The sequence below is a fragment of the Tinamus guttatus genome, unplaced genomic scaffold, assembly GCF_059628265.1.
Source record: "Tinamus guttatus ecotype Peru unplaced genomic scaffold, ASM5962826v1 Tinamus_guttatus_pri_ptg000492l, whole genome shotgun sequence".
NCBI classification, from domain to species: domain Eukaryota; kingdom Metazoa; phylum Chordata; class Aves; order Tinamiformes; family Tinamidae; genus Tinamus; species Tinamus guttatus.
In genome coordinates, this window is record NW_028289026.1 from 3,785,025 (window position 1) to 3,807,276 (window position 22,252).

Below are 22,252 nucleotides of genomic sequence, written 5' to 3' on the forward strand. Positions count from 1 at the left end.
TGATTATTCAGAAGAAACTTGCAGGGATGCCAAGATTCTGTCTGCATTACCCATTCATCTGCTTAATGAAAAATGGATGCATACCAAGCCTGTGTATAATTAAGGGAAACATCATGACTGTAATTGCCATGTTCACAAAAGAGTATGGCTTATTATGTAACTTTTGCTTGTGTAAATATATCTTGGAGCTTTTCCCGCTGTCTCCTGAGCCCATCACTGTTTCGTGTGGTACGAAGCTTCTGTCCCTGAGCGATGTGTTTCAGCGACAGGTCCAGGTTTTACTCGGGAGCAAAGGGGCCAGGCCCAGTGCTTTATGCTGCCTCTCTGCAGAGATGGAGTTTTGTGCAATTAAGTAGTTTAAAAAGCTCTACAATGATTTTCTCCCTAAAATAACAACATGATTGACTGCTTAATCTGCTCATAAACAGGAATGCTCCGTTAAATGACTCCTCCTGTCTCTGCATTACAGATTTGGGTGCTTTTTCACTGCTTCCAGCTCCAAACTGCTTCCAGCTCCTTTCCTTACACCTGGAACTTCCAGGGTAGGAAAAAAAGGGACCAGAGTAGATGAAGATTTGTCTTTCCCAGGTTCATAGAAGGGTTAGAGGCCTGTGCTGCCCGTGCTCCCACAGTTGGCCGTATTTGGTGTGATACAAAAGCACCTGTGTCAGGAGCTCGAGCTGCGGCCGCGCGGCCAGGAACGGCTCTGAGGATCCCCAGCTATGCGGCCCCAGCTGCCTGCACGCACGGCACAGCTAAAACGGGAAGGCACTGTGTAACTGGAGATGAAAGCAGCGAAATTAGGAGCAGTGCAGAAGAGAATAAAAATGGAAATGAATTACTAATTGCATGTCCTGTCCTCATTGATTTTTTGCTGGCAATTAAAATTTTGCTGTTTGATCTATCAACGCTATTCCGCCTTCCATTAATTCTCATATCATAAAATTCTGCCTCTATTTTGACTTGGCAGTACCTATATTTACTGGGGGAAAAGGGGCCTAATTTTAGCTTTGAACTGTACTGTAGTGAGAAGACATTTAAGTTTCTTCTCAATATTTCTGAGGCCCCGTGATGAGTCATGAAATACAACTTTTGCAGAAAATACACTGATTGCCTAATGACTAGGTGTTGGTAGATGAAATTACACACACACTCTGCCGTTCACATGAAACCAGGGAAGTGTCTTTCTGAGTAAGCTGTTTGTTCAAGTTACTCAAGAAATGTCAAGGTTTATGGTTGCAAAATAGGTAAGAAGTATATGATTGAGGAGCTTGCAAACACCTGCTCTTCCTCACAGATGCTGAAATACAGTTACTGCATTTTCATTCACAGTGTAACAAATTCATAGCATTAATATTTGTTTTCATACCTGCAAAAGGAAAATTGCTGCCTGAAGCTAATACAGTTGATCACCCATGTACAAATACTTTGTTTTGCAGATGATGTAGAAGAGGTTGACGGTGTGGAAAAGGTGATGTTAGAATATGCTGCTATGGACAGAGAACTTAATCATTACATGACAGCAATTGAAGAAACAGTCCATCAGGTAAACTGGCACTTTTATTAGAGCTACCCTATGTATGCTTACTTAAATATTTTAACTATTAAATACAAAATGTTACCTCGAAATAATACAATGTTGGAAAAACTAGATTTTTTTAAAGGCAGGTTACTAAGGTTGCCCATACAGGTGCAGTTTGCTTCCCAGCATGCACGCCTTGCGGTACACTTTGTAATGACGTGTTCAGTAGTATTTTCCACAAAATTCCTGCGGAGATGAATAGTGCCCTGGGAACAAATGCAGACTGTGTAGCTGAAACGTCCGTGCTGGACGGCGCTTGCTTCACGTGCTGAGGAGGACAGAGGCTGCACGATGAGTGAGGTGGCTGACTGCAGGAGTAACCAAGTGGCTGCAGCAGAGCTCGTGAAACCTGGTTTCCTGGCTCTTTCTGCCACATGAGTTTGCTGGTGCTTAATAAAGGGGGAGCGCGTTAACTGCTGGATCAATTAACCGGCGTCTCATTTGATACCTGACCACTCATTTCTGTGAGACTCGGGGCACTGCGGTGTTTGGAGGGGCTCTGCCGAACGGCAGGGACTGCTGCAGGGGCAGAGACAGCGGCCGCGGGGCGCTCGGCCTGGCCTGTCTCAGCGTGGCTTGGCCCTGCTCGGTTCCGCTTGGCTCGGCCCAGCTCAACTTGTCCTGGCCCAGCTCAGCCAGGCTCAACTTGACTCTGCTCAGTCCAGCTCGGCCTGGTCAGTTCCGCTTGGCCCAGCTAGGCCCTACTTGGCTCAGCCCACCTATATTCCACTCGGCCCCATTCGGCCTGGCTTGTTTCCTCTCGGCTCAGCCCAGCCTGGCTTGCTTGACTCAGCTTGGGCCAGCTTGGTTCCGCTTGGCCCCGCTTGGTTCCTTTTGGTTCCGCTCACGAGGCCTGGCTTAGTTCCGCTCAGCTTGTCTCAGCCTGGCTCAGCTCAGCTTGGCCCTGCTCAACTTAGCTCAGCCTGGCTTAGTTCCACGCAGCCCGGCTTGGTCCTATTCGGCTCAGCCTGGCTCAGCTCAACCTGACCTGGTGCCGCTCATCTTGGCCAGCTCAGCTGGGACAGCTCTGCTCAGTTCCACTCGGCTGCTCAGCCTGGCTCGGTTTGGCCCAGCCCGGCCCGGCCCAGCTCGGCCGCCAGGGGGTGCCGGGGCCCTGTTCTCTTGCTGCGCTTGGTGTCATCGGGCCCTGCTGCCCTCCTCGCAGGTCCCTTCTCCGCGGCGACCACTTCCCCGCGCATCCCCACAAGCCGCTTGGCTCCATGGCCCTGTCCCCGCGCCGCTCTGTCCTTGCTCATCGTGTCTGGAGAACTTGACTTTCGAAATAACCCATGCTGGCGGCTGCAGGTAGAGTTTTAGGTGCCAGTTTTGTGGGGATTTTTCTAGAGAAAGCAAAGGTGCATTGTGCTCTCCCCTCAAGATAAAAGATGTGCGCTCCAGGGTATAACAGGAGGGCAGAGAAATGTATTTTTCCTCAATTTTTAATCTAAGCAATGTTTACGTTTTCATTTGGTAAACTGTTTTTCCTTTAATACTTTTTAAGTGTCATCCTGAATCAGATACGGAACCTGAAAAAAAAAATCATCCAGATAGGTGAATATCATATATTTAGAAGGAGCTGAACACTGCCGACATTGGTCAGCATTAAATGTGTTCTCTGTGCAGTCTCTAAATACATGGTTCAATTCACTCGTCCCCATAATTGCAGAGCTGCTAGCATATATTTGTGAGATCAGTCAGGAGTTTTTCCTTTTCCTTGGAGTATTCATTATTTTTAAAGCCTTACTAATAAAATCAGAGATTAAAGAGGTTTTACAGGGCTTCAGTGAAACATAGGGGGTACTTGTATTTATGTTGTATTCACTTATATTGTGTCAGAGACCCTTTCTTATTTGGATAAAAAAAGCTCCTTCCCTAATTTTTCTTTTCATAGACTTTAAGAATGAGGCTCCAGGACATAAAATAAATTTAGGAGATAAGATCCTAAGGCTAATCAGCCTCACTTCTCCTGTCCCTTCCTCCTACCTCTCTCCAGGGAGTTTTCTGTACTTTCCACTGCCAGCACCCTGAAAAAATCTTTTTGAATAAGAGAAAGAAATAACATATATAAGATTCTGCAGCAGAACAAAGATACAAAACTGTTCACTAAAAATAAAAGCTAATGCTTCGTTGAGGGCATAGCTGTGTGTGCTGCCTTACACAGTATGTCTGCATTTACCTGTTGGAGACCAGCTTAAAATCTGCTTCAGGAAATAAGGATTACTGAAGTGAGGACTGCACGTGGAGGCAGCTGTAGAAAAGCCTGTGTTTAAAATAGCCTCTGCTGGCTCCCCAGTGCAGCCAGTCCCTGCCCTGAGGGCTTCCCCTGGGAAGCTGCAGCAGGTCATGCATTTTCACAGGCCAACTGTTTTTGTATACGATATAAACAACATTTGTTTCAACTTGAAAAAAAAATAATTATTTTGTAAGTTTGTTACCCTTTTTTTTTCTGGTCTTTTAGTTTTCTCATGCAGCTGTAGCTTGCATTCTATAGTAGGTTGTATTCTGTATTTCACCTTCTTATCACCCGCTTGTCCAACTGTAAGTTAGCAAGATAAGGGTAACTTGCCCTCTCTGCAAACAGAGTTAGAACTCTCGATTTATTATTTTATGTGCACATTTAAGCAGCATTGACAAAATGCTGATATTGTGCAACAGGAGTATGTAATATAAGTAACGAGGAACTTGCATGAAGTGCAGTCGCAGGCTTTTAAAAAACAAGTTTTTGTTGATTTAGGCTGCAGTTGGAGGAATGCAGAAGATGAAACATATCAGCATCCTCTTCTGTTTGAATCATCAACCTGTTGAGTAAGAAATGAGCAATTGAAACACAGTGTTTCCAACAATAGGCTGTGGGAAATCCTTTGTCTGTGGAAACTCCCTGTGCCACTGGATTTTCTTGTACCTGTGTAATGACTGGGCTCCTCCTCCTGCTGCTTCTTTCATTTATAACGGGTATTTTTAAAATTTATTAGCCAACATTTGGGCTGTCTCCATGCAAAATCCAGACAGCACTCTTGTCTTTAGTATACACCCCCACAACAACAAAACAGACTGCGACCGCAGTAAGATTGTCTCTTACTGGCTACTTTATACTCTTGAAGTGGACCCAAGTGATTGGGACTCACCAGGCTGAGCTCAGCGTCCCCTGCTCTGGGAGAGCTCTCAGCTGGTAGAGGGCCAACATACTCTGCCTGCTCGCGGTTCCCACTCTGCTTTCTAGGTTAGGAGAGGGTTGGCAATAGTCTCTGATTGCTATCTCTGCTTTTCAAGCATTTGGCTTGTTTCAGGCTTTAAAAGCTGGAGTAAGTTCTGTGGAGGCCTAAGATATCTGTAAAGAAAATAAATCTCAAGGTATTATAGGTCTATCTAGAGAACAAGGAAGTCATAACAAGCTCTCTTGTTATTCCTGCCTCTCCTTTGCTCTGCAGCTCCCCACGTCTCATGGTAGTGGCACTGGGGATAAAGGTTGCTTTGCATTTTCTGTTGTAAGGTACCACTTTGCTAAACTTGCCTATTTATCTTGCTTGTATTCTGTCTGCCTTCTGCTGCACCTCAAGTTGAGAGGAAGGTCCTCCGGGTGTCCCTGCTGGAGCAGGGGGTTGGACTAGATGATCTCTAGAGGTCCCTTCCAACCTCAACCATTCTGGGATTCTGTGTGACTAAACCCAAGTGAGGAGGTGAGGAGGAAGAGGAGCATGAGATGTGCTTACGAAGCATTTGTAAGAGTAGTTTTAAGGAAGGATGTGTGAGCAGAGGCAGTTGGAAAGGGAAAAGTCAGGGCTTGTAAGGTCATGTAGTCATACAGACACCCGTGGGGAAGAGACTGGCTGATACAGCTCTAGGAAAGACGTGGTGTTGTGCTGGAACAAAAAAAATGAGACTATTGTGAGTCGCCTCGACACTTGGGTGTTATCCTTCCTTCTGCTGCAGCCTTCCCATGCCACGCGAGGTGAGTCACTTATATCAAAATGCCAGAGGCTTCTGACGTCGGCTTTATTTTCTGGTTGTCTTACATGGCAACCGATTTGAGCACTTAAAACTGCAGCTCCGGGGTCAAATCAAGGGTAAAATTAGTTTGAACACATGAAGTGCAATGAAACTGTTCTCTGATTTTTGTTTTGTTTTGCTTTAATCTGCAAAAGCTTCTACAGTTGATGTCATTGTGCATCTTGCGTAGGAATTGAGACGCCTGGAAAGGGTCACTCATGGATGTGCGACTTCACAATTTGTCAGATGCTCAGTTTTCTCAGTCTTCTTGGGAAAGCTGAGGAATTCACCTTGTACAAATGCAGTTTTGTTCCCACTAAAGATACAGAGACTAGTCTTACATTTATTTCTATTGACAGAAGTTCTCTTTTAGAGTTCATTGAGTTCATTGGGCAGGATGTAGGAGATGTTTGCGCTCCCTGTTAGTAATTCAGAGCAGGGATGTGCTGTCTTCGTGGCCGATGTATAGGTTTTAATCCTACAGAGGAATAATTCCTTTCAGTGATACAGCAGTGCCTTCAGCATGTGGAGGAAGGTCATATTCATTCCGAGTGTGCAGCTTACAAGTGATCTGAGCAGCATGTGCAGAATGAATGAATCTTATCTATAACTCTGCTGTACAGTAAAGTCCATGGAGGCTATTTTTGACTTTAAAACCATTTAGAAGAGTTATATATTTAGAAGAATTCATTTTTTTTTTCACTTAAAAGTTGGAAGAGAAGTGCTCCAATGATGTGAGCAGCCTTTCTTGGTGTCAGAAACCCAGAAGGGACTCAGGGATGTTATCCTTGTTACCTGGGCTCTGCCAGTGCAGCTGTGTTGGCAGAGTGTCCTGCTGGGGAAGGTTCTGCCACTGCAGCCATGTCACTTCCTTGGGTACAGTAAACTAATCCCACGAAACACTTTCTGTAGGGGAAGCTCCCGCTGCAGTGAGTTTCCAAGGAACAGCAAGGTCAACAAGGGAATGTGATTCCACTGTGCCCCACAGTTCTTGGTGGCCCAGTTACAGCAGCAGAGCTTAGCGCGATGACCACGTCTAGTCTATGTGGCACGAGCTGAGAGTGTCATCAGTGTCCAACCAGTCCCCTGGCTGCCTGTCAGAGACGTCTCCGTGCCTCAAAAGCAAATTGTTAGTTAGTCTTCTGTATGGCTAAACATCAAAAGACTCGGATTCCCATGGGATTCATGTGCTGTAGTTGGTTTGTGGCTCTCTGCCAGTGCACACTGATTGGCATGACCCGTGACAGAGCTGTTAGTGAAACTGTTCTGGGTGTTGAACTTCCCAGAGTCTTGTTGGATTTGGTAGAGACTCAAGCAAGAATCTTGTCAGACACCACCTTAATGAGCACTTTGCTCCTCTTTTCCTTCTTGCTGGCATTGCCATGGCAGCGTGTTTTAGGGCAGAATCCACCAGTGATACCCACACCTGCAGCTGTCACCTTTACTGTTCCAGCAGAGTGTCTATCGTCTGTGCAGTGCATCAGTGTCCCCTGGTTCTGGAATCTTGCATGTCAAGACATTTTGAAGACTTTGAAGACTCAAAAAAGTCCTTTATGTCATAGGAATTGCTCAGGAAGATGCCTGTGAACTCTGCAACCATGGAAATGGATTTCATGAAATGGACAGATCTTTTCTTAGGCTGGTAGGAGAATAAATGGGCTCTTACAGTATTTCCCAAGTGAAAGGCACTGCCCCTGGGCATTTTTCTTCTCTCGTGTCAGATAGGGAATACATTTCTAGAGCTTTCACTTCAGCTTTAAAGTTTCCATTAATGTTGGCGCTCTCCATGGCTGCTATTTTGGTTCCTTGAATGCTGACCAGGATGGCTCTTTGCTACTTGCTTACTCGCTGTCTAGCAGTGAAGCCACTTCAGAGACTGTTAGTTCATCTTACAGAACAAGCAACATATGGACGGTTGGGTCGAATCCTCATCGTGACTCAGGCAGGATACTAGTGGAAAATAATGCAACTCTGTAGTTAAACCTCTACATAGACATAATGTCATGGGGATAAATAAAGTTTTTTTCAGGGAAACTTAATTTTGGCATTTTGTAGCTTTGCAGTTTTTTAATATTTTGGGTTTTTTTTTAATTCAATACTTTTGAGGTCATTTCGAGTCAACAGTAATATACTTGTTCTGTCCTACAGAACTCCCCAAACACGAATTCAAACAAAATTGCACTGCTATAGACATGTTCTCCATTCCCCGCAGAATCTGGGACAAGAAGGCATTTCAACACGTTTCTAATATTTGCTTTCTAATATTTACTTTACTTTCCGTGTGTGTCTCTGTATGTGTTGAGCTAATAACCATTTGAGGGAAGCTGATTTTATGTTTTCCCAGAATTAGCAAGCTGCATGTATAGTTCACTACTGTAATATGTTATAGTTGACATGTGATGAGCTGCAGTAAAAATGCTTTTATAGTAAGCTGTATATAAAGAAATAGTAATAGTCATCTTTGATTTATATAGTCATATAGCACATCCTCAATAATGTCACCGAGTGTCTAGCAGCAAGCATAAAAATATATGCTGCTTTTTGGAAGCTAAACCCTGGAAACCCTTGCGCACAAACATAGGTCTGTTTGAGTTTAGTGGGATTACTTATATTTGTTGAGCTAAGCATTTTCCTAAATATTTGCAGGGTCAACACCATAGTTACTGAAATGGTCTTTGGCTTGTGTGGGTAGGGGTGCAGCAGCAGGAGCCAGAGCTGGTTAGCACAGTGAGAATTTGGGTCAAAAGAAATGTTCTGGACCTTGCTCCATCACATGGAACTGGGACGTCCACGGAGCAGGGTGGCAGCAGGGATAGACAGGAACCTGTAAAACAAAAAACTATCCATCTTAATTTGAAAACTGTATTTATTACATTGGGTGGAAATGCTACCCAGTAGGTACGAAACTGTCCCGGGATCAAGGAAACGGGATACTATTTTGGGGTCTAGCAACAACCTATTAGGTTGACCTTGACAAATTGTTCCACTCCGTGCCTTGGGTGACGGTCCCGTGTTCATTACCACAAGTTCTGTGCAGTCCCAAGTTGCCTGCTAGCAATTCCCACCCATGAGCCAGCTCTCAAGCACCGTGTCTGTGCCAGCCCTGTGCCGGGTGCGGAAGGACACGCGCTACCCGACGGAGCAGGACGGGGCACGGTGAGAATGGGCAAAGTGAGCCATGTTCTAGGAGTGCGTCACGCAGCTGTGGTGCTTTTGATCTTGCTGCTAGACATATGGAAACTGAATTTACTGTATTGTTCAACCATACTCTCAGTTTCCACAGCTGTGAAATGAGGACAGGATCCCATAGTCCCATCTGTAAAGAGACTTTTTTTCCCCCACCTTAGGATTTTAAAGCGCTTTGAGAGTTCAGCTTTGTTACGATTTTATTTTAATACCAAAACTATTTCTGGAATTCCAGAAGATCACAATGGAGTACAGCTGAAAGTTGTTTTGGACCCTTGCTTTTCTAGGCAATGGCTGCATTTCAGAGTCATCATGGCTTAGCTCCTTCTGGCTTAGCTTGACCACAGGAAGGAGAAAAAAATACGAAATGTTCTGCTGGTAGGTGCAGTTGGCCAGTAAGTGCAAATTGAAAGTGCTTTTCATCTCAAATCATGGATTTTTGTTAAGTTGTTGATTTTTTGGCTAATGAAACATATTACTAGAAACAAAGGAGCTGTAGCTTCAGTTTATCAGTGAGAATAGTCTTTCCTATTAGCCATTTCAGCTAGAGAGCTCCTACTGATGCTCCAAGGCCTTCAGTGCTGGGATTGGGGAGCCCTCAAAGCTGGGTGATTTTCAGCAGAAGGAGTTTTGACTTGAAATTAATTTCCCCCGTTAGTTGAACACGATCTAGTTGATCAGTGTCTTTGGGGAGACTGTTTTGGAACTGGTTCCATAAGGTGTCTCTCTCCAAATGTTCGGTATTGTTTTAATTAGTGTAATTGTTTCTAAAGAATGTGTGTGTGTGTTGGGTGTTCTTCCGCAAAAGTTTCAATGTTTGTCCACTCGAGCAATAACATTTGCTCTTTTCCTCTATATGGACTTTATCAATACGAACATTCAGTTCCTCAGATCTCCCCCTTTCCACGATTCTCAGTAGCTTTTCAATGAATTACAGAGAAAACGTTAAAAACATCAACTAGATCATACTTTTGTGGCTGCCGCTACTAAGAATTTGTTCTCTATGAAAGAGTTTAAATTTAAAAGGACTTAATAGAAGTTACTACCCTCATTCCTACCTTCCTACAAAAAATTATGTTATTTGGGGTTTTTTTCTCGGTGAGCTATCCAGTACTGGGCTTAATCAGGAGGGTTCGTGTTACATGCAACTTCATAATATAAATTTTTCTGAGTGTTTTAAGTTTTTATACAACAGTCAATTTAAGGCTGTTGTTAAAATGGAAGGAGCGAAAAGTTTGTGGAGCATTTTTGTTTTATTTTTTAATGTTGAGAGTTTAAGAATAAATTTTTGATGTGTCTTTTATTTCAGTAAGTTATATAATAAATTTCTTGTGATTTTTAGCACTTGCCTTCAACCTTTTCTGCAAATGTTGGATTGTCTTTCTTCCTCCCCTCCTATATTGCTCCTATGCACAGGATGGTGTGCTTTGCTTAAAATAAATAAATACATCATAAAACCGCTTTGCTTATCTACTGTGCTGCAGCAACTGTGCCTATTTTGATGGCTCTTCATGTTAAAAAAGTTATTTGCACTTAACAATATGTATGCATTTAATTATCTTTCCAACTTCAGTTAGAGGTTTCAAAAAAGATCTAAATCCTGCCAGAAATCAATACCAGGTGTCCTGGTATCTCCTAAATGTGCTCCTGTTGTTGATAACCTACAGCAAGTTGCAAACACTGGGCTCGATAGTAAGGGTTGGCAAGTTAAACTAATTACTGGGCTCTCCTCTTACTGAGCTGCGTGCACAGTCTGAGCTAACCAGCTGAGCTGTTTTTTTTATCCTTAGGCTTGTGTGTTAGCAATGGCAGGGAATAAAAATATTTTAAAAGATGTAAGAAGAAAATAGACGTGTACATCAGGTACACCAAAAACATCCTTGTAAAGCGCTAAGTTCACACCCATGCACTCACTCACACACACTATGCATGATATAGTCCACAAAAGCAAATAAATAAAACCCTAAATGAGGTTGCTGCTGTTTTTTTTTATATATGTTTGTGCCTTACTGTATCACCACAGCCTGTTTATGAACATTTCACTGTGTTTCATCAACCACATATTTATTCATCCTCTGTACAAAGCAGTTTTTCTTTTCCCCAGCAGTCTGTAGTGTGGGGAGAGGATGGTGTAACCAGGGCTTGTACGGGCTGGGCAAATACAAGGGCTGCTGCAAAGGTGGCACCTGGAGCCGGGCAGCCTTGGGAGGGTGGTTTTGTGGTGCACAGTAACTGCTGTAACGATCAAACGCGGGCTGGGGCTGCAGTGCCTTTCCTGGGGTATTTTCATGCGTAGCTGGAGGTGATCAAAGGGCACAGGTGAAGGTTCGGTTGCTCTAGGAATAGTCTGGTCCAGTTCGGTAAAAGTGTCTATTGAAATAGGGTATTTCTTGACTTGGCTGTTACCAACCCCTCCGTCCTCTGGAGAGAAAAATGCCATTTCCTCCCACCCCTGCGACATTCCAGCAGCTGCTGAGCCCAGCCGTCATCATCACCTCTTCTCCCAGGAGACACTTGGGTTGTGCTCAGTTTGGGCAGCTCCTCTTCCTGCTTGCAACCTGATTAGGATTTCAAATCCCTTTTGGTCCATTAGTTTCACCAAAAGCCACAACTGACTGTTGTAATTTGGTGGCGTGCACTAGAAGAAAGACAAAATACAGTATTCCAGGGTATGTGTGTATAACCACGTATGTCTGTGCATCCTCTCTGATCTGCCAGGTAGGTTTGTATGTGCCTGGCCTCTTTCATCAGTCTCTTAAAAATATACAGGCTTAAAAACACACAGGCAGTCAAATGCCATCAGCCAGGCTTGAGTACAGAGCACAGAAAACTCTAGCTGTTGCGTGGATAACAGCTCAAAATGAGTTTGCACTTGGCCATTAAAAGAACCCCAAAACTCAAGTATCAAAGTCATTCACCATGAATTACTTCAGTTCTCATTTGTCTGTTAAATTTGGAATAGAAGAACAAAGTTTTATGGTAGTTAAGAATGCTAAGGAGAAAATGCAGCTAAAGCAAAAAAAATATCTACAGAATATCACAGGTGTGGCTTTACTTCTGTTCAGGCAATAAATTCAGGAAAGAGTGGCTTTCATCATAGGTACAGTCATGGATGGAAGAGAAGTACTTAGTTCAATATGTCACAAAAAAAAAACCCAAAGGATATTGGATGAAATCATCCAGGAGCAGCTTTAAACAAACAAAAGGAAGCCACTTTTTACACAGTGAATAATTAAATTGTGAGGTTAATCAGTACAGGATGTGGCACAGGACCAGAAGCATTAATGAGTTCATAAAGTTACTAGACAAATTCACGGAAGAAAAACTCATTGAAGACTATTAGACACAAAGATTCAACTATAATCACTGTCTCAGGAAATCCCTAAATTGCAGGGTGCTAGAAGCAGGAGAGTACATGATGGGGGTCAGAGGACGATAGTTTTCTTTGGCCCTCGTCATACTTGTACTGTCCGCTTCCGCCACCATTAAAGCCAAGGGAGTACGAATCTTTAGTCAGATGCAGTAATTGCATCTTGATGCTGCTATGACTAGGAACAAACTACAGAAAATTTAGAACCTACAAGCACTGTTCCCTCCTGAAATTTATGTTGACTGGCTATCTAGGTCTAGAGGAAATAAAATTTGTGTTCTGTTTCATGCCTCTGTTGGAACATAGTTCTAGCTAAAAGCTACCTTCAGCCCTATAAAATTGGTATATGAAAAACATTCGGGGCATCTAATATTTTACCTCTAGCATTTTGCTCTTACATGCGATGATTTAAAAAATAAGTAAATGAATATCTCCTGCTCTGGGCATTGTTACATAATTGAAAAATTCTTAATCTCTTTGCTAACTTAAAATCTGCATCATATAAAACCACACAAACCATTTAATAATTAGGTACCAGCAGATAAAATCCATCTTGAAGTTTTCAGAGTTACACCCAGTTGGACCAGAGAAGAGAGGAATCTTGAGCTAGATCCTTGACTTGCTGCTAGTGTTCTCCCTTCATGCCCGAGAAAGAGACAGGCACTTGTTCCAAGTAACAAAACTCGCCTTTAACGCTGAAGAGGGGGGGCTCTTGATGGGTGTCATCTGAGACTCCCTTCTTGCAAATTTGGTGAAATTAAAACTGAGGCACTTGCTCGGGTCTTAACCACAGTAAATGGGATGAAATGTTTTCTTGGGCCCATGCAGTATGGGTTTCCTACTCATTTTAATAGATCAAAATCTGAAAATGTTAACAGCAGTCCCTGGCATTCCTGGATCAATGGACATAAAAAATGGGGATGTGGTCCAAACAGGATCATATATATGGTCAACTGAGTTCTGAGTACAACTCTTTATTACAAGAGATAATGAATAAGAAACAACAAAGCGTGCTTGTCAGGGTACATCTTAATTAAACCTCTGTTGTTTAGTCTGTGAAAAATGACCCTAGTTCTGCACTGTCTGGAAAACTTCTGGGAGTGCATTTGGTTTTGTTGTCCAGGTTGTTGGTGATGACCTTGAACATTCTTAGCCATGTCGTTCTCACTAAGATATCCTGCTTCAACAGGCTACCAAGTGGATGTCAAACTAGTGTTTCCTATGAGTATCTCCCTCAGAGCCCAGCTCTAGGAAGGCCCATGGAAATTGTCCATTTGATTTCACCACTACTCTCCCCCCGTCTGCATAGCGGGTCGTTTCATCACAGAAGGCAATCAGGTGGATCAGGCGTGATCTGACCTTGGTAAATCCATGCTGGTTGTTGCTAATTTCCTTTTTGTTCTTTGCCTGCTTGGAAGTAGATTCCAAACAGATGTGGTACATAATCTTTACAGGGGCAGAGGCGAGGCAACTTGATCTGTAGTTCCCTAAAGTTCCCTTAGTTCCATCTAAACATGTAGATGATGTACAGACATCTCTAGGACATCTACCCCACTCAGGAACAGCTGTGAATTTTCTCTGAACTAACCAAATTCCTTCTTGATGTTCTTTACATTTCTCACTCGTTTTAACAGTGTGCTTCCTTTGGTTGTCCTGGTTTTCTCCCCAAGTTCCAAAGCAATGCCTTTGTACTCCTTTGCCCGTTCCTTCCTTTATGCTGTCTGTCTGCATTTCAGTTCATTAAGAAGCTTCCTGCTTGTCCAAGTGGGCCTTCTGCTGAAATCTCCAGCCTTCCTTTACAACAGGATTATTTCATTTTTCTTTAGAAAGTGAACAGCTATCACCGGCACTGTGTGCAGCAGCCTCACAGAGGATTCTGCTGAGCAGTTCCCTGAATAACTTGGAGTCCACTCACTGAAAATCCTGCATGGTAATTCTTCTGCTTACCTTCCCAGCCTTCTTTGGGATCCTGAATGCAGTCAGGTTGTGCTCACCGCTCCCAAGCTACTTCTTGTGACCACAGTGGCCACCACTTCTTTCCTGATTATGAACACAGCTGAGGTGGGGTGTTACCTCTGATCCATCTCTCTGGTATTTGCATTAAGAAGTTTTCCAGTGCCATCTAAAAGCATCCTGGATTGCTCACACAATGTCACGCTACCCACATGTTTGGAATCCCCCATGACGACCCAGGCTGGTAAGTGAGCTGCTTTTATTAGTTGTTCGTAGGCAGCCTTGTCTGCCTCAGCTCCTTGGTCAGGTGGTCTGTAACAGGCCCCCACTGCAGCAGGACCGGTGTTGCTTTTCTTTCTGCTTCAAACCAGAAGGTTCATGAAAGACCTGCCTATGATTTCACTCTAGAACTCTGTGTCATCAAGGAAATGCCTTATAGGAAAGAGCAACTCCTCTTTCTTTTCCATGCAGGTTCTCCCTATACCTCCATGACAGTTTTCCAGTTGTGCATGCTGTTCCATTTAATCTTTGTGATCCCAATCACTTTATAACCCTCTGACTGTGCATGGGCTTCCAGTTCTTCTCGTTTGTTACCCAAGCTCCATACATTGGTATCCAGTCGCTTTGAGATAAGCCTCTGAATGCCCTCCCTTCCAAGTGGAAACGTGTAACTCTCCCATGTAGCCTCTCCTCACACAGACCTTCTCCTCAATACCTACCCTTTCCTTGCCTCTTGGGCCAAGGTACCCATTTCTTGGTGGACCTGTTTTAAAGCCATCCTTACTAGGTTAGCAAATCTGCTTGCAGAGATGTTCTTCCCTTTGCCAGATGGATTCCATGTCTTCTTAGCTGTAATTCTTCATTAAATGAGGCATCACTAACCAAAGAAACCAAAGCCTTAGTGGAGACACCAGCTACCCAGCCAGTCTGCTGGTTACATCTGCTGGCGGGGCCTCTCCCTTGACCTGAAGGGTTGGGGAGAGCGTTACCTGAGTTCCTGTCCCTGTCACACTGCTTAGAGCTCTATAGTCCTTTCTGATTTGTGCATTTTTCCCCTGGTTATGTTACTCATGTCCATATATTTTAGCAGCAAGTGATGGAATTTGGAAGGTTGGAAGAGTCATGACCATCTCCCTGCAACATCCCCCTGGGTAATAGGGCAGGATTTTATGTCTCAAACAAGAAAGCATCATCAACGGCTAACACTGCTAGGGGAGAATTTTTTTCCCAAAAGAGTTTTTTAACCTTTTCTGTTCCTGGAACTGCTATGTAAACAGCTGAAGGAAGAAGTAGAGCTGTTGTCTGAAGTCGGAGGCTTCCAGCTTCTGCCATTTTGCAAATCTGAATCTTCTTTGTGCTCAGTTGCTTCACTGTTACATTCCTTCTCACTTGGATGGGGCTCAGGGTCTTGCCCATGAAAAATCTTTTCAAAAATCTCGTTACCTCCTGTGTGGCACCCCAGGAGCGGGGAAGCCTGCTGGCCTCCCTGGGCTCCTCACCTCGCACAGCAGTGGGGGCAGCCGGAGCTACAGCTGGCAGAGCCTCAGCTCTGCCATGGGAGGGGAGGTTGCCAGAGCACCAGGAATGGTTGCACCAGTGTCCTGTGTTGTGTTACCACCACCCGGGAACAGCTTTTGGGAGCAGCATCTACAAATAGCCTTTTTAACTGCCTTACTCCTGTTTTTGTGCCCTGATTGCAAGGAGCCAGCTTGCTGGTACCAGACAAGTGTACAGCAAGTTCCATCTTACTGCGATTTCCCACCTGGCAGGGAACCTTTCGTGTGGCCAGACAGTTCACTGTGCTGGTTGCTTTGCCTTTTGGTTACTGGTACTATCACACATTGCTTCTGCTTGCTCTGCTATCTGAAACAAAGATCAGAAATCAGATGCAAGTTAGCTGTGCTGCTTAAGGACTGCAAATCCCTAGTTTTGGGGTGTACAAATTAAGGTGAATTATGTGGGATCTGGTTTGATGTGCTTTCCGCTACAACCGCTCGATAAAGTAAATATGTGTTGTTATTCTTCTGTAAAGTATTTTTAGTAAATCCTCAGTGCTGGTTTTATTGAATGACTAATACATTTTGGTACATCTGAATTACATCTATACTGAGTCATTTTGTTTTGTAATGACATATTTAAATGTTTAAATCTCTAGAGAAATTAGATCTTGTAAAAGACGTTAACCTTTTGTTCTGGGGTTTGTTTTGTGCCTGTATTATATCATTACAGGCCTCTGCTCTGGGGAAGATGTCCTGCATGGTAAAGATTACCAGAATGCTGTATCTGGAGATGGTAAATGAAGCAGTGTGCTTTTGCACAGCCCAGATTTTGTTTTTTGAAATCAGATCTTCCCTGCCTGTCTTACAATCTTACATTTAATCTTACATTTAAAAGTTCAGGAATACTGTTGCTGGACTCTGACATTTCCTAAGCCGCTGTTCACCAGCACTGGTAAAATTTTCCCTCATCCCTGTGGTTAATTTGCCTTTTAAACTAGAGTTTTGTCTACGTGGAAGGTTTTACCAGTCAGCAGTAGATCCAAAACATTTATACCAGTGTACCCTGCATGTGGGATGACTGTTTTTTCCTTTTTTTTTTTTTATCTTTTTGCTTGATTTATTTGGTTAAATTCTCTTACAGGAGGGGTAATCTGAATGAAATAAAAGGTTCTACGAGCTTTATACCAAGATAACTGTTTACATTTATTACATTATTTATTACATTTTTTACTTTACATTTATTGTGTTTATCAGCCGAACAGTCTTCCTTGATTTATTTTGTCATGTGTACTGCTTGTTGAATCTATTCCCTAGCCTGGTATCTTTCTCTTATCGGTCCCCGCTGTCCTTACAGCCCTGGAACAAGTGCCTGTAATACCAGGCTGTCCTTGTTTTGAAATGCCTCACAGGCCTTCGCTTGGCCTCATTAGCCCGGGGTTGTAACCTCTGCTTTTCCTGGTGCTTGGTTTATGTTGCATCTTTGCGTGGGTGCCAGGTCCAGCACTTACACTGTGAACTCTTCAGGGCCAGAATCTGTTCATCTCTTCGTCATGGGTTTTCTGAAGCCTGTACCATGTTTTTAGGATCCAAAGAATAATCATCAGTCACTGTGAAAGACCAAAATTCCCTTATCCTTCTCTCTGTAAATATAGTTTGAGGCTTTTTGTTGCCTATTTTCCAAGCAAGAAATCAAAGTCAATAACTGGAGGAAGAGGGTGTTTTTGTACTTGCAAAAATGGATTATACTTTGACAGAGGATTTGAAAAATAAAACTAGTTTTTGCTCTTAGGCAGCTGAACTGCTTAAGAGCCTTGTATTGTATGCAAGAAGAGCAGGATGTGTTTGTAGTGGTGATTCTGAAGTGAATGTGACTTTATGTTTTGCGAATATTTGTACATGAAATAGAGAATAGGATTTTCAAAAGTGCCTACATGATTTAGGAACCTTGCGGAGAGAAAATGAATGAATCTCAAGCTGAATAGTTAGGCAATAACCTGGGATGTGGGAGAGTCAGGTTTGAGTAGTTGCTCCAATTAACTTTTAATTAGTTATACAAAGTGGAACAACTTCAAACAGGAGAGATCGAGATGTCTTACCCCAGAATACCCAGTAGCCTATGGGCTAGGACAGCTAATATGGGATGAGCAGAGATTTGAAAACAGGTCACTCACCTCAGAGATGACTGTTGTAACCACGGAGATATTAAATCTGATAGTTTGTTTGCCTCTCTCTCATCGTTGTTTGTGAGGAAGGATTTGCCTGGCTTAAGCATCTGACTCAAGGAAAAGGTTTGTGGTGGAGACAACCGTGCCCATGAGAGGAATGGGACTGCCTGTCCCACTGGGTCCTTCGGCAACTCTTTGCTTAGTTAGCTGGTTTTGGTGATTCCTTTTATTTAGTTACGTAGTTATTTTGACAATTTGCTTTTTCATTCCACTTTGTGACAAGGCTGGCACTCTCATTTTGGAAGGGGACTGAGAGGTTGATTTCATTAGGTAGCAAAGTCTCTGAAGCTTAAATGCTGCAACTTGCATCTCAGCTACAGCTTTTCTGCAGCTCTGTCCATTTGTGAAACTAGTCATCTGCCATAAAGCAGCAGTGTGTGACGGGGCTGCCAGGCCAGATGGCTACAAAGGACTTGTAGCAGGGTTGACATATTAGCTAGCAGATATACGTGTTGGTAAAATGTATTTACTGCTAAAACAAGAAATTCTGCTAATATACTAGTCACTGAGAGGCTGCTAATTATCACAGCGGGATTTCACGAGCCCGCAACCATTCAATTTGTCCTGGTTCAGAGCCTCATCATCCTCATCCTCAGTCTCCTCCTCGGACTGAGCATGGAGCTCGACACCAGCGTTCCCAGAGTGCGAACCGAGACCAGCAGCTTCACTCCAAAGCTGCAGCTTCTGAAGTGGGAATTTCAGTTATTCCAGTCTGAGTTAGTGACTCTGCAAAAGAGCTTTTCTCCTGCTAGTTTTCTGGTTTTGCTCCCCAGCTCTGCGGTAGGGCTCGGCTCAGTGTCTCTGCCATGAAAGCGATGAAATGATGGACCCAGTCAATGATCATCAGTTTACTGATGGTTATCTGCACCGCCCTCGGGCAGGGAGTTGTATGTCCTGTTCTTGGGATCTTTTGCATTCAGTATTTTATACAAGAAAATGAGCTTTGTTATTACTTGTCCCATGAATCTTCCATGAACTTGAAAAACGAGGGCAGAAATCAGTGCTTTTGTAGAGATGGGCTCTGTCTGCTGTCAAAACCAAGATCCCTTGGAAGTGCTGCTGGGGTTGGTGGGGAAGAGGAGCTCATGAAACCACGAATATTATCGTGTGATTCTGTATTGCATGATGGAAGATGAACAAAAAGGAATAATCATCATGTGGATCGGTAACAGGCTGAGATGTCAGGTCAATCTGCAGGAACTGCTGGAGTGAGCGTGGGCCAAGATGTGGCTGAACTATGAATAACTAGGCAGTAGTTTCAGTTCAAATTTAAGTATTTTGCTGCAGCAAGTAAGGTTAAAGACAGAGATGCCAGTGTGTAATGTTTAGTCACTTATGGCAAGTTATACTGGGCCACTTTGGGTGGTTTTCTCTCTCTAGTGTGGTGACACGACGATGTAGTGACCGTTGGGCACAGCGTGAAGCATTTGCACCATCAGGGAAGAAGGTGGCCAGAACCAATGGATGTGACAGGGAGAGCCCCTCATATAGTGTAACCTGTCAGCAAAACCTCCTTCCTGGGGGGCTGCTGACCCTCGTGTGAAGGGGACCCTTGTCACTCGCTCCGGCTGCTTCCTTTGCCAGTGACTCAGGAACCACTGTTTGGTGACAGTGTAATAGATAAAAGGAAGAATGGAGGCATCCCATGATTAAATCTAGTAATAAGAGAGAAATAAGTTTAGCATGTGATATATAGTAGGTGAGTCAGAGAAACGAAGGAAAAGCGAGTTTAATCAAGTTAGAAGAGGAAGGCACAGGGTTTGTGATGAATGGTGATGAGCTGCACAAAAGAGGGAGAGCAAAGTAATAAGAGAGAGACAGGAAGGATGAGTTCAAGAACAGTACTAAATACAAGACTGTAAACACAGGACTGTAAATTTAGGGAGGAAGCTGGAAAAGCTGGAGTGCCAAGGGAGATATGATTAGGAGAGTTGGTGGGCATAGAGTGTATGCCAGCAGCCTGGAAGAATTTGGGGGAGACAAATTTGATAGTGTTGCAGAAACTGAGGAACAAGAGAAAAAAAAAAGAACACATTGAGTTTTAAATGGTCAGAAATGATCTTGCAAGCAGAGAGAAGAAAGTTCCTTTTTGTGCTTTATTTTGCGTTTGGGTAAGTGACATAGTTTCTAGTCATGGACAACATCAATTTCTTGGATTGTCAGCCAGTGTAATAGGAATGTTGTTGATGGTCAAAAAATGTACTTTCTTTTTGCACTATTGTGGCTAAACTCATGTCAGTTCAATTCCCTGGGCAAAAAAAAGTTCCTGTTAGGACAAAGTTTCTCCTCCAAAGCCTTTTCTTGTCAGCTGAGACAATCTTAAGAAAAGTGTATTTAAATATGAGGCTAAGCTTTCTCATTTATTTTGGCATAAAAATTAAACCTTCTAATTTATTTGACATATTTTAGCATACAAAAAGTAGATCAGCAGGATGTGTGAGGGGTATCACAGTTTAGTGATTCTTCTGTTTCACACTCCTCTTAGTCCCACCGCTGTGGAGAGACCCACTAAGGTGGAACCATCTCCTGCCTGGTAACTGCAAGTGAGGGCTCTCTTTTTTCCTGTTTTTCCTCAACCTAGTGCTACATTCTGCAGGTGTAACTACATTAATACTGCTGTCATACACCAGCCTCGTTTACACAAATCATTATTTTAACTATTTAAAAATAATTCAACTGCGAGTTGAATTTTAATTACTTGTACAAATTGTTCTGTGTAATAGAGAAGTCTGTACTGGCTAGTGAATTGGAATGTGATATCATTTTTAATTATCCATAATTTTAAAACTGATTTGATAGTTTACGTTTTGACTTAATGGCATTGCATATAAGTTGTAAGACAGAGTTATAAAACATATGTCTTCAAATTTTTTAAAAACTGTATGTATTTTTTTAGAGTCTGCAGTCAGCTAACAGAGTGTATCCGCTACCTCCTAATAGTTAGGTGTTACCATCATGGATATTTTGTTTAATTACAGCACGTTACAGAGCTCTCTCACTTTCACGTCCCTTTTACTGTATAATACAAAGGTGTATCAGCGAGTTGGTTTTGAGCCAAGATGTGGAAATTAATGTAGTGGTGTATAATGAAAAAGCTGATGAGTTATCATAAAACTTCTTAGGACCCAATTCTACGGAGCCCTATTTGAAAAGGATGCTCCATAAACAGGATGTTGGACTTCATCTTGCGTGAGAGAGTTGTCACAGCTGCAGCAGTCTGACAGTTTGGCAGGATATTTTTGAGCATTGTGATAATCATAGAATCATAGAATGCTTAGGGTTGGAAGGGACCTCTAGAGATCATCTAGTCCAACCCCCCTGCACACGCAGGGTCACCTAGAGCACGTGGCACAGGACTGAGTCCAAGCAGATTTTGAAGATCTCCAGAGAAGGAGACTCCACAACCTCTCTGGGCAGCCTGTTCCAGTGCTCTGTCACCCTCACTGTTAAGAAATTTTTCCTTAAGTTCCTGTGGAACTTTTGGTGCTTCAGTTTGTGGCTATTTCCTCTAGTTCTGTCGGTGGCCACCAGTGACAAGAGTCCAGCACCATCCTCCTCACTCCCTCCCTTGAGGTACTTATAGACGCTGATCAGATCCCCTCTCAGCCTTCTCTTCTCCAGGCTGAACAGGCCCAGCTCCCTCAGCCTCTCCTGATAGGGCAGATGTTCCAGGCCCCTGATCATCCTTGTAGCCCTGTGCTGGACTCTCTCCAGCAGCTCCACATCCCTCTTGTACTGTGGGGCCCAGAACTGGACACAATACTCCAGATGCGGCCTCACCAGGGCTGAGTAGAGGGGCAGGATCACCTCCCTCGACCTGCTGGAGACGCTCTTCTTAATGCAGCCCAGGATCCCATTGGCCTTCTTGGCCACAAGGGCACACTGCTGCCTCATGGTCAACTTGTCGTCCACCGTGACACCCAGGTCCCTCTCTGCAGAGCTGCTCTCCAGAAGGTCAGTCCCCAGCCTGTACTGGTGTCTGGGGTTATTCCTCCCCAGGTGCAGGACCGTGCACTTGGCCTTGTTGAATTGCATGAGGTTTTTCACCGCCCAGTTGTCCAGTCTGTCCAGGTCCCTCTGGATGGCAGCGCAGCCTTCTGGGGTATCGGCTACTCCTCCCAGTTTCATGTCATCAGCAAACTTGCTGAGGGAGCGCTCTGTGCCTTCATCCAGGTCATTGATGAATAAATTGAACAGGAATGGACCGAGGACTGACCCCTGGGGGACCCCTGGAAGGAAGATTTTTTTTAAAATAAGGGTTTTGAAGAAGGATTTAAAGATATATTCCTAAAATGTTTATGAGGTGCATACCCAATCCAGAAAAACCAGCAGAGAGAAAGTGCAAAGACACTTGTTTTGGAAATCAAGTCCGTAGAGTGGCAGCAACTGACCGTATCGGTTGCTTTCTGTCAAGAACCTGTTTCTTGATACTCTCACAGGTAACAAGGAA

At 43.6% G+C, this 22,252-nt stretch overlaps 1 protein-coding gene across 1 annotated transcript in view; it reads left to right on the forward strand.

Moving 5' to 3' along the window:
• The window catches only part of NSMCE2 (NSE2 SUMO ligase component of SMC5/6 complex), a 124,060-nt gene that overhangs the window by 24,261 nt on the left and 77,547 nt on the right, over window positions 1-22,252 (forward strand). Inside the window, exon 3 of the mRNA XM_088533332.1 lies at window positions 1,440-1,546. Coding sequence (XP_088389458.1) covers window positions 1,440-1,546 — 107 coding nt within the window. The remainder of the gene's footprint in view (window positions 1-1,439; window positions 1,547-22,252) is intronic.